At 35.1% G+C, this 13,564-nt stretch overlaps 1 protein-coding gene across 2 annotated transcripts; it reads right to left on the reverse strand.

The window, feature by feature from the left end:
• Positions 1-2,030: 2,030 nt before the first annotated feature.
• LOC138123379 (uncharacterized) lies at positions 2,031-10,207 on the reverse strand. 2 transcript variants are annotated; one of them, XM_069038066.1, is made up of 9 exons: positions 10,008-10,207; positions 8,075-8,182; positions 7,864-8,021; positions 7,626-7,803; positions 7,241-7,570; positions 6,799-7,053; positions 6,315-6,746; positions 6,034-6,263; positions 2,031-3,314 (listed from the first exon to the last, which is right to left on the reverse strand). In XM_069038066.1, exons 1-9 carry the CDS (start codon positions 10,147-10,149, stop codon positions 3,135-3,137), a joined length of 2,013 nt encoding a protein of 670 aa, XP_068894167.1. In that variant the 5' UTR covers positions 10,150-10,207; the 3' UTR covers positions 2,031-3,134. The 2 variants fall into 2 exon arrangements, with proteins under 2 accessions (XP_068894167.1, XP_068894168.1); XM_069038067.1 differs by lacking the exon at positions 2,031-3,314 and adding an exon at positions 4,369-5,982 and having other exon boundaries at positions 10,008-10,206.
• Between the last annotated feature and the right edge of the window lie 3,357 nt (positions 10,208-13,564).

The raw sequence follows: 13,564 nt of genomic DNA on the forward strand, positions 1-13,564 counted from the left end.
CATACAATGTAAAATGGCTATGTTCAGTTCTAAAATGGACAACTCAATTCATTTGAAATAGGCAACCAAACTTACAGATCCATGAATCCTATGTTCAGTTAAATAAAAAACTCACGGTAGAATTAATCACATTATCTACATTTCCATTTCTATTGTCTGTCATTACTAATTTTTGTTGTATTCTCCACTCTATTGTTTTCCTAATCTAACCATTAAAATTATACTATCCCTCCGCCACCCGGCGGCACGGCAATTTTGCCGGAGTACATACACTATTACGGATATTACTATCAAGTAATAGTGCAGTGCTTATCAACATAATTACCGGCGTCTCGCCTCCGCATTTTGATTTTGTTGTGTATTATGTTCTGTGTCAATGTTAAGGAATTTCCTCACGATATGACATGAGTATAATAATATACCTTTTTGAATTTCAAATTATGTATCATAAATTTTAAACTCTCGAAGGTATTCCACCGCTGCCCAATATAAAAATTCAAGTTGTTCCTGAAAAAAAATTATTTTTAAAACATCACGAATCAAGTCCGACGCCATATTACGACAGATTGGACACACTGAGAACGACCTCACCTAATAGTCTTAACTGCAGAAAAAACGTCACAGTTATGGTCCATATTCATCTTTTAAGCCAAAGCTGCAAAAAGTCCGCTGGCTGTTGCTCCATCACTAAAATCGTTACTATTCGACTTAATACGACCAACTACCTACCCTTAACTTACTAGCAACTGACAATAATTTGATTGCTGCTTTTCATGACTCTTTTCCACACGAGAATCAAGTCTTTTATTCACAATCGGTTAGTAACGTACAGCTTTTCGAGTACAGACCAACCGGTCAGTGAAAAAGGAGTCAGTAATGAGTCGTAAGGGGTCAGTAATGAAACCCATAACTGACCCGTGGTGGCGCTACTGTCGCACCAATCGCGAAAATCGCTGTACGTTTTTCTGGTATCGTAATTTGCTTTTCTCAGGTAAGAGATTGAGAGTTAATTTGTTGTGCAGATTCCCGCAATTCTGGGGAGGGTACACTCTATTTCACTATCGCACATTTTGTTTCTTAAAAAATGTGAGCAAATGTCAATTTGGTTTGACTTTTGTGAACTAAAATTTAATACAATCTCAATCGTGCGCGCCTACTAAGTTTTAATATTTTGCCGAAATAAACGATAATATTACCGAGGTTGGTTTTTATTTATTTTTTATTATTATAATGTAGCCTGTTTTATTACATGATTGATTGTGAATAAAATAGTATACAAACCTCGGCGAAAGTCCATTCCTGTGTCTCGAGAACTAGTTCACCTCGAGGGCAAGCCTCTCCGTAAACTATTGCTCTCTCGACAGGAATGGAACACTTTCCGCCTCGGTATGTAATAGTAGATTACATACCAAGGTGAGAAGTGTTTCATTCCTGTCGAGAGCTAAGATAGTTTACCAAGGCGTAGCCGAGGTGAACTAATGCTCGAGACAGGAATGAAACACATTCCCACCGAGGTTTGTATACTCGTTTATTCGGAAAATACTAATCTAATATTCTGTCAAATTTCACTTAAAAATTCCTGCTAAAAACTTATTAACACGATCCAAAGTTTTTGTCATGTAAATCCCTATGGCCAGCGTTAAAAAAGGCACTGTATATTTAAATGATATCAAACAACATCGGCCATTGTTTATTTTCATTAAACTACAAAATATTTTTCCCATGCACGAAACATGGCATTTTAATTAATGTAGTAAATGAAAGTAAGAGGGATGTATTGCTATTATAAAACATTCTACTTCAAACTTGTAATTTCCATTTTTTGGAAATTATGCGAAGAACTTGCGTTTTTTGAGAGAAGAGTGTTTTTTTTATTATGGAAATATGTATTACAATGGATCTCGTGAGCCTCTTACGAGGGTTGAGAGACTATCGCTTGAGAGCCACTGATTTAGAGCACAACAAATGGCATTTGGTTCTGTTAAAAACAAATATTTTGTCATGTCTGCATCAGAATGTAAAGATACATATCAGATTGTTATCTTCAATGACAACTAAAAGTAGTTTTTATTATTACTCAAGGATAAAATATGAATCAACAGTTATTACATATACATATTGTTATATCGGTAAATTTTAAAACAGAATTGCACCAATTATTGCATAAAGTAACTAGTGTTGAAATGTGAAGTTTTCCATTCAGTTTATGTTACTTCCCAAGCCTTTCGACGGTTTGTAAAATAGGTATCGATGGTTCTCCACTTCCACTCTTTCGTTGTACACTTCCTGTGTCGCGAAATATTTGAAAGTTGATGATGCTACTCCATACGGTAACGGAAATAAAAGTAACTACCAAACCGTTCACCAGAAAACTTTTGAACACAAGTTAGAACACATCATGGTTGTACGTCGACGTAAATCGCCACATAAAGATCACAAGGTGTCTTTCCAGTAGATTTTTGACTGTCAGTACTAGAAAGCTGAGGCTTACTGCTTACTGTGAAAGTCCTTTAGTGGCCATTGCCATAGCCGATGGAAAAGTATCGAAATTTATGGGCTTTACTTGTACTTCCATCACGACAACGTTCCACTACTTCGGATGCAACATACAAGATTTTAGAGAATGCAAAACTAACGTCTTGACTTGCCTCTTAGTGGAGGCTCTGTTACTGCTTCCTAATACGTGTAGTAATCTGGGTAGTGGCTATTGCCATAGCCAATAGAAAAGCATCGAAATGTATGACTCGATACTTGTATTCCATTAGAATTCAAAACTAACGTCTTGACTTGCCTCCTTAAACTCTTGATCTTGCTTCCTGTGGATTTCACTTACCAGGAATCAAACCAACCTCGACGGTTTTCCAACAATGATAAATTTTTGGAGAACTGAAACGTGAAAACACTGTTTAGTGACTGGTTTATGCACATGCACTTTTTGAAACATTGTTATATTGAGATGTATTTGTATATTCCAAAACATACGTATCTGACCTGACCTTTTGGCTGTAAGTTATCTGTTTTTTTTTTTGGCAACAACTTTATAGTCTATAATTTCGTTTTTCTTCATCAAAATTACCTCGAACCTGGTAAGAGGACAATACTGAATCGACGGTTGCTCCCACGACAGGATAGTTTCATTGTTGGAAGAATAACTCACTTGTATGTTTTGTGGGGGGGCTGGAGATGCTGCAAAAACCACACATTTTTATAAATTCTCGTATGTTAAGTAACAATTTGTAATCTTGTGGCGCTGTTTTTGCCAATATTTCTTCGGAGAGACCCCATTTCTGATCATCCATTTCTAATTGTTCGACCTAAAGACAACTTTTAGTAACGAGAATAAAAGTTCTTCTTGATGCACTTACAATAAGAGAATAACCAATGCCCTGTGCCAAATTGTCGATTCTTCCACAGACAAAACCGTCCCAGAATTCACATCGAGACAGTGTCTCCAGTCTCATTGGGCATGCGTCGGGATCAGATTGTTTGTACCAAATCCTGTAATTCGACTCGCTGGTTTTTAATGGAAGTTGAAACTTTACCCATAACGTAGTTTCATTGCTGCAGTAAACGGACAAATCCACACCAAGAACCAGATCTTTTTTCCAATTTATTAACTTACATGATCGGTCCGGTTTGATGCTGGGATATAGCCTTATACTGTCTGATTTCCTCGCAGTCACTATTGCTTTATAATCTGTAAAAGGGGTTACATTTTCGAATTTGTACGTATTTTCTCCATCATAATCAACGGAGTTAACAGTAATGGTGTGGTTGTTTGTACACTAGTTGATTTTTGCACCATCCGCTGTCACAGAAATACTGTAAGTCATAAGTGAAATTTTCCTTAGTTTCCTCAAAGTCCGGTAGTGTCACAAGAATTCTGTTTGAGACAAGCTTTATATTTTGCGGCATCGGTATCTCCCTAAGATTCAGTGGCGTACTGAGCAGGGTTCCGTGGGTTCCGCGGAACATGGGCCCGGGCCCTTTCCGTTGTCCGATTACAAATTATTACAAATCTAAGAAAGTCCAAAATTAACATTTTTATATTAGCTGTTAAAATTAGGTTGTCATGACTCAAAAATTGTTTTTTGTTCGACACTGTCAGAATTTGAGAAATTTCTACTGTGTGAGCGGATTTTTATAAATGTCACAACTTGTCAAAACGAAACGTCAAGCTAATTTTAAAAATTTTTAAGCGATTTGGGGCCTTTAAGGGGCTCATCGAACAAAAAAATGTTGTATTCAACTCGTTCTTGTGTAAATTGGGCCTTTTTTGGCACTCGTGGGCCTTTAAAACGCTCGTTTCACTCGCGTTTGAAACGAACTGGTTAAATAAACTACTATTTTAGAAGAATTCACACACCGTTTTTCTAGTTAGTACGTTTATTTAGCCCTGCGATACAAGTATACAGACTTTTTAAAAGCACTAACAAAATTAAATTTTTCCGTTGACCGCTTGTTAATTTAAATATTAATGAATTATTTTGTCTAAAATATAGTGTATTAATGGACCGCATTAATACACTATTTTTCATTAATCAACGATTTTTGCGATATTGACGTTTTGATGATATTTTGATGTATAAACAACCTCGAACATGCATTGTTTGCACTTACCAACATTGCAGCAGGTAGTGCAGCAGGGTTTTCTATATTTTATAGCTCCATAACTGCACAATTACGAATTCACTTTTTCAAAACCCGACCTTTTTGGTTATAATTCGCATGTCATATTTTTCAAAGGTAACTAGGTTTTCTTAGCAACCGTGATTTTTACGTGAAATTGAATGTGAATGGAGTTGACGTCTTCTGACACGCTTTGTGAAAAAGTGAATAGAAAGTGTTGAAAAATTTAAAAATGGCTTAACCTAAGGACAAAAAAAGGATGAAAGTATTTTATAAGGTCTCATCTTTATCGAAAAAGATGAAATTGTTGTTGATTTGGTTTTAATTTGAAATTTTGACACAATTGCGGTCAACGAAAAAATTTTGTAATCAACTCGTTTGTTAATGGGCGATTAATAATCTCAACTATTAAAGGCACTCACTCGCTACACTCGTTCGTGCTTTAAACAGTTTCGATTATTGATCGCCTTCATTAACAAACTAGTTTATTAAATAACTATTATCTACTTTGAGTTACAAATTGGCTCATTATTATACCGAAAACAGTTTAATAATGAGCATATTATTAAAGTGTTTTTGGTAACTTTTAGCATTTGTTATATTGGTAACATCAGCCGTTTGACGTCAGGCGTCAAGGTAACAAATGAAGCTACGAGGTAAATTTAGTAAATATAACCTTACATTTTTGTGAAAAATGTCTATTACCAACCCACGTGCAAGTCCCTAGACTAATATGAAAGCTTGAGCAGCCGAAATTTCAGGGATTAGTAAAGCAAAGTAGATAAAATAGTATATTATACTCGTTTAATAAGACGTATTATCACATTCGTTCCATTAAAGCACTTCTCGCTACGCTCTTCGTGCTTTAAACACACTCATGTGATAATAAAGCGTCTTATTAAACTCGTATAATAATATACTATTAACTTCAAAATTAAAAGCCGAAGTTGATGAAGCTAAAGCTTAAAAAAACATTGGAAACGTATATATTACAAATTATAGATGTTGTATCTAAATTATTACAAAACGAAATTCAAAATATTGGCGAAGCCACAAAACATTTCACAAATCCGTATCAACAAATGAAAGAACTTCACACGCAATTTATTGAATTAAACAATACAGCTAAAACGTTAGCTGCAAAGTGGGAGACATCTACAAAATTTATACTAAAAGGAGCTTCTCGACCAAAACTTTGTTTGACGAATTGGAGGGCGTGTTCCCACGATGGAACACGGTCCCGTTAAGGGCTCAGTACGCCATTGCCAAGATTTGAAGCGATTTTTATGTGCATTTTTTTAATTCCACCTCTGAGAGACCCCATTTCTGATCATTCATTTCTAATTGTTCGACCTAAAGACAATTTTTAGTAACGAGATGATAAGTTCTTCTTGATGCACTTACAATTAGAGAATAATCAATGCCCTTTGCCAAATTGTCGATTCTTCCACAGACAAAACCGTCCCAGAATTCACATCGAGACAGTGTCTCCAGGCTCATTGGGCGTGAGTCGGGATCAGATTGTTTGTACCAAATACGGTAATTCGACTCGCTGGTTTTTAATGGTAGTTGGAACTTTACCCACAACGTAGTTTCATTGCTGCAGTAAACGGACAAATCCACGCCAGGAAGATCTAATTGCTCAAAATTAATAGACAGATCTTTTTTCCAATTTATTAACTTACTTAATTGGTCCGGTTTGATGCTGTAATATAGTCTCGCACTCCCTGATTTCCTAGCAGTCACTATTGCTTTATAATCTGTAAAAGGGATTACATTTTCGAATTTGTACGTATTTTCTCCATCATCATCAACGGAGTTAACAGTAATGGTGTGGTTGTACACTAGTTGATCTTTACACCATCCACTGTCACAGAAATAGTGTAAGTCATAAGTGATATTTTCCTCAGTTTCCTCAAAGTCAGGTAATGTCACATGAATTCTGTTTGAGACAAGCTTTATATTTTGTGGCATCGGTATCTCCCTAAGATTTGAAGCGATTTTTATGTCCATTTTTTTAATTCCATCTAAACACTCTCCTGTAGAAGGATGGCAACTTGGACATTCAGTGGGGCATTTATTTTTGCAAAACAAGCCCCATGTGCCGGAGACACATGCTGAAAGTGACACCATTGGTGAAGGTTTAATTTCTTATTTATTATGTTTTACTTTGGTTGCAAAATGGTTCTTGGTAACCCCAACTGCAAAAACAATTTGAACCACCCTGACAAATTCTGTGGTTCTCGCAGTTTGGATAAGATGCTCCCAATATAGTGCTGCAGCTTAAGTTGCATTCGCTACCCAAGAAGCCTGCTTTGTCGCACAACACCACGTTTTCGTCACGAACAGGTTGTTTTGAGGAAGTTAATACTTCACATACGTACTTATCGGGTTTCTCGCCCTTTAATTCGACTTGATATACTTCTAAAATTTTTGTTTATAAATTCAAAGATAAAAAGTGTTGTTTGTATGTTGCAAGATTAAATGATGACATACCGACAAAACAAGCCTTGATGAGGGGAATTACTGGAAGGAAAACAAGAGGCGGGGCGAGATCAAAGTGGATGCAAATGGTGAAAAGAGACAGTTTCAGCGCTTTCAGGTTTTTTACCTGTGTCGCGAGTGCAGAATCTTATGTCGTCGACAGCCCAATAACCTTCAGTTGTTCCCTGCACCTTGTGTCTTCTGTAGAAGGAGAGGTGCGCCTTTCCAGAATTCTTGGCATGAATTTCAATTTTATGCCACGTTTTAAAGGAACCTTCTACATTGAGCCCATTGACTGTTACGTTTTGACTACTACCTTGTTCACTTTTTAGGTTTATGTCCAAGAAGCAGTCGCTATCCACAGACACGTACATAGAAAGACATAGATTGTCACCAAAGGAAATATCAAGATCTGGCTCTTGATTTAAACTGATGGTGTTAGCTGATCTGAAAGTATCTGTAAATTTTTTTATTGTTACTATGTCTTTTTGCAATAATCGTCCAATAGTTACAATTATGCAGTCTCCATAAAACTTTATTTGAAATTCTTTTGAAGTAGAGCCAATAGGGAATATAATCTAAGTGAAATGTTTTAACTATCATTCCTTCTTCGGAGTAGAGATGAACGGTGTTTTCCTTCCTTTCAAAGGTGTAGTGTGACCAACGGCAAGATTTCTCTTTCTTGGAAGGCTGTTTTGTGATGAATATATAAATATAGAATACCTAATATTTTTTTTATGTTGAGCTTACGCCTCTAGTGTTTGATGTAAAATTTAGCCGTGTGTCGTTGAAAAAGTCTTCACTCATTACAGTGAAAGTCACCGTGTCGTACTCGTACATGCACATGGAGAAAGAGAATGAACTGTTGTACAAGTTACCGCCGTAGGTTTCGTCGTACAATTTGAAGCCTAAACACGAACATTTGAAAAATGTATGTTTTAATTTTATTTTTCTCTTTCACCTTCCCAGCGTTTGTCAATTACAGGATAATGGTTTGAGAAAAATGAACTTGTGGGAGTCCAGTCTTTACTAATCCAGTTGTCAATTTCAGGTTCCCGCTGATTGAAATCTGCCAAAAAAATGATTTCATAAAGTGCGGATTTAATCTTAAATAATCATTTCAAAAATAGATGTTTTTGAAATGAACTTTGAAATGAACTGGATAATATTGGTAAAGGGTAAAGTTACGGTCCTATGTAAATTCTAACACCTGTATGAATAATGTAATTAAATAATGAAATTTTCTCCTGTGTGAACGGATTTTCATAAATGTCACAACTTGTCAAAACGAAACGTCAAGCTAATTTTAATGATTTTAACCGATTTGGAGCCTTTAAGGGGTTCGTCGAACAAAAAAACGTTGTATTCAACTCGTTCGTGTGTAAATTGGGCTCTTTGTGGCATTCGTGGGCCTTTAGAACAAAAAAAGCCCAATTTACACACGAACTCGTTAAATAAACTACTATTACAATATAAGTGCGGTATAGACATTATTAACGCACGTAGTGTGAAGAATTGGGGTAATCACATAGTGCGTTAATCATGTACTAGTAGTAGGTACTGTAGTATATCCCATGAATATCGTAGGTACAAAGTTTTATCTGTCATCGCTAAAAATCAAGGTGATAGGATCTAATTTTTTCAAGAGGATAGCAACGCGTAGTGCTCTATGTTCGCATCTTAGTTATCGAATAACAACAAACAGGAATTTTAAATTTTTGGGAGGTGAAACTATTTTTTGGTGTTCAAGTTCCGAAGAACTTGTATTATGTGTGTGTAGATAATAATGATAATAATATTACCGTCTCGGTAATCAATTCCTGTTGCACAAACACAATTGAAAACGGCCAGTATTAACCAAGGTGTTAATTTATATGTGTTCAAAGTGTGTTGTTAATATTTATTAATAATAGTTATCTTTTCTTAGATTTGTCAGTTGTCAATTTCATTACTGTACTAGTGCGGTAATAATTTCATTACCACATTCATGGGATAAGGAGACCATTACACTTCTAAAACGAGTGCGATATGGTACAACTTAACCGACGGTGATATACTTCGTCCAGCGAGAGATTGGGAGATTTTAAGTTGTATTCAATTAACCCAACACTATAAAATACACTAGAATACATTAATTAGAGCATAGTTTCAGGGCAAAAATGTTACTGCTTGAAGGATATATTTCAAATTTTACGTGCGCTACGTTCTACTTTCTCTAGGTAGAATTTAGTGATTTTTATGTCAACCAATCTCTCGCTGGACAAACTATAGATAAAATATATAAAAGTATTAATACTGAACGTGTTGTGAGATTAATTAATCTGGGACTTAATTTGTGCCACACAAGTCATATTTTGTCCTCATAAATACATGATAAGATAAAATTATTTACACGACTGTGTACATTTTTCTATTTTTGCAAACTAAATTGAATTTATTTCCGTTAGCGTTCTTTATATTTGGAATGAGTTTTTTTTTTATGTATTGAGTAGAATTGAATTAACCTTGCATAACTCTGAACATAGTCCATACTTATTCCCTATGTTCAATTTTAAAAAACACAGATCAATGCATTGTGAGTTGCTATGCAACCAACTATACCAAACACCTGAGATTTTGAAATATGTAATGTTAAAAATTGTTCCGATTGATGGAATTGGTCTATCATGTGTTGCATTGGAAATGTCACGCACATTTCTAATGCATAGAATAACTGCATTATGTGTATTTATTCTTCAAACAACTTGACCATTTTGTTAAACTGTCAAGTACTTATTTTCGTTACCTTGGTTACGTGATTACATACATGCATTGACCTGTGTTTTTTAAAACTGAACATAGGGAATAAGTATGGGCAATGTTCAATGTTAAAAAAATGTCCCGGGATATTTTACCTGATTTAATGGGAGGATTTATGTAAACAGCTGCTTTCGCGTCACTTTCCGTCACAACACAAGTAACATTCTTTTCTGTTGAAAGAGTAAAAATTTCAGCAGAAGCAGAAAAAGTCGTTAGAATTAACACGGACAGCCACATCGTTCAAACAAATAAACTAAAATGGATGGTGATATCTTGTCAATTGCTTATCGTGTCTTTCGGGGCTATTGGGTGCTTATGAGCCGTCTTTATGCAAATTTTAAAAAATCGCCCCCTCCTCTGAACTTTAGATTTAGTAATACACGTTACAGGGTGTTTTCGAAGTTGAGGCGTTCCTTTTAACATGTGATAGTATGAGTTGTTCTAAAGAGTTTTAGCATAAATCACCTTAGTAAAATGTGTTCGGCAATGAAGATAAAATAAGTTAATTTTTTTGAAATTTTTGAAACCGGTCCTGCTCAAATTTGCGCTGATTTGTTACAAATTAGATTTGACAAAAAAAAATCAAATGATCCATGCTCATTAATCAAAAATACTGTCAGAGGTGTCATCTAATTAGTCGGAATGGCTTCATCATTACGAAAATAATGAGCTCACAGATATGTTCCTAATGTATGGGCAATGTTATCAGTGTTATCACGTTATCAGAATGCAGCTGCGGCGTCCAGAGAGTACGCAGAGCGATTTTCAGAAAGACACCATCCTGGGTCACGTCAGTTATTAATCTAATACAGCGGAGAAATATACAGGACCGGACTTAAAATTTTAGAAAACAATAAAAATATCCAATCAATTATCTCCGTTAATACAAACATTTTACTAAGAAGATTTAGGCTAAAATTCTTAAGAATAATGTATAGTACCTCATGTTACAAGGAACGCCTCAACTTCGAAAACACCCTGTATAAATACTCTAATTTTATTTTACGAGTGATAATGAGCCCGACGGAATTGAAAATGCAGCCCACGATACATTTGCAAAGTTAACGTGAATATTGTTTTTTGGTTTGGTACATAATGAAATTGTCCGGTAAACTTTTACAGTAACTCGTTTCAAAATTCCAGATTCATCTCTTTCCACGTCTCGTCCGGAAACTGACTCGTTATTGTAAACATTATTTTGTTTGCCGGATTTGTAACGTAAATAAATACCCAACGTATACGGGAAGATACATTTCCCGCGTGAGCATTTTGTTTGCAGCAGCGCGGGAAATTTCTCCCCGCAAAACTTAGGTATAATACAATATTTTTTGTAAAGAATAACTAACAAATGTTTAAACATACAATTAAAAAAAGTAAATAATTTAACATTAGTAACTTTTTTACTATTGGGTTGGTAGCACTTTCCGCGCCAATTATTAAATTATTAAAATTTAAAGCATCGGTGGTGTCGGTTCATTCTTGGTCCATAATTTTTTTCTTAATTTTTCTGACGAAACACTCATTTTGTTTAAAGTGAATTGACGTTTTCTTATGTCTTCCGTCATTTAACATCGACCTTACAAAGCAATTCGTCTTAGTTTCTGTTGCAAAGTAAAAAACATGGGGGTGCGAGAAGAACGTTTTCCGCCATTTCGAAGATAACCGAGAAATACCGATTTTGAGGCTGAGTATAAAATTGGTTATTTACCTAACGTCCTAACGTATGCGGGAAGAGAAATTTACTGCGTGAGCACTTTGTTTGCAGCACGACCGTGAGTTTTTAAATTATTAATCAACGGACCGTGGGTAATGAATCCTGTTATTTAATAAAAAACACTTTAATAATTACAGTATTATACAATAGGAGTATACAAACCATTTTTTTGTTCGACTCTGTCAGAATTTGAGAATTTTCTCCTATGTGAACGGATTTTGATAAATGTCATAACTTGTCAAAACGAAACGTCAAGCTAATTATAAAGGTTTTAAGCGATTTGGAGCCTTTAAGGGACTGGTCGAACAAAACCATTTTATGATATTATCAGTTAGTTTTGAAAAGACTACCACAGGTAGAGACCACCACAACATGGTCTCCAAACATAAACGTACGCATTTTAGTGAATACATTTCTACTTTCTTCAATTCTGCATTTAACTTCTTGCGTGTGGTCCCACTTATCATTTATGATAGTTCTGAGGTATAAATATATTTTTCAACTCTTTCAATTGTTCCACAATCTAGTCTCAGTTGCCGCGCGTTGACGTTATTTTGTTGGATACCTCCCTCGAAAGCGAGTCTGTATCCATAATTACCAGTGAGTGAAGGTTTCTCTTTCGTTCACTTCACTTTCGCTCATCGTTTTTCGCTTACTGTCTTTCACTCACTGGTTTTCATTCACTCGTAAATGTTTCCAATTCTTTCTGATAACGTAATTTTTATTTTTTAGGCAACATTTGGTACCTCGCGGCACTTGCCTCTTCCAGAAAATCATCAGGAACATATAACTCTTCATCACCCATTCCCACAATTTTCACAACGTGCATACAACCACTTTATTGACTTTACAGAACTTTGTTTATTTTCTATATATTTTTTTTTGCATAGTAACAGATCCGTACAAAAATGTGATTTATTTTTATTTAAATTTTTGAATACAAAGTTACAGATTCGATTCCTAAGGAGGTATCGAACAAAACCAAATACAGCAGTCGAGAGTAAGGCCACTTTCGTTCACTTGAATTACTCGTATATACATTGCAAATACTCAATTCGCGTGAACGAAAGCTTTGCTTTTCTCACTCTTGGTCGTCAAGGTCATTCTTTGACGCAATCGAAAATGTACCATTGTAAAACAGTCGTAAAGATCATAACCTATCATCATGTTGTATGACATTAATTGTCATTTTTTTCTAATTTTTTTGACACTTTGTTGACATGGGCATAATCAGACAGGGGAATTTTTTAAATTTGTGACAATCTAACCAAATTTTGAAATTACATTGACGACCAAAATTTATTGCTCGCGACAGTACCTAATAGTTATTTTACTTATGATCATATATTTGGTCTCATTGAAGTTGATATCACTACCAGTTGTAAATTTCTCCATCAACTGTTTCAGCTCTTGCATGTTATCAACGAATATCACTGTGTCATCAGTCATCAGCATCACCGTGATATTTGCTTAAAATTAAATTGAAAAATTTTAAATGAAGTACATATTCCTTTTGTTACTTGTTTGTCGAGAATGACACTGATTAATCACGACAAATAAAATAAAACGTTAGTTTTCCTTATTATTGTACCAAAAAGTAAATATTTGCACAATGTGAATTTGAAATCTATTCTGAAAAAAGACGTTACTTTTGGAAGCATATTCAATACCGGTCATTAGTCTGAATCAATTATTTATTAATAAACCGTAGCTATCGGTTATCTTACAATGTCGTTATGTTATGACCCGGATGGGACCCTAATCCCAGCGCTGTACTCGCGGAGTACGTTTTTGAAGCCTTCGAAAATAAAAATCATGCTTTCTCCGCCTGCTACAATTTGATTAAGGCGTGTGATTGCATTATACATATTATCTTAGTTGATAAATATACTGTGGATTTTCTTTAGACAGTATAAAAAATATATCTTCTTATCTACA

The sequence above is a fragment of the Tenebrio molitor genome, chromosome 2 (genome assembly GCF_963966145.1).
Source record: "Tenebrio molitor chromosome 2, icTenMoli1.1, whole genome shotgun sequence".
NCBI lineage: Eukaryota > Metazoa > Arthropoda > Insecta > Coleoptera > Tenebrionidae > Tenebrio > Tenebrio molitor.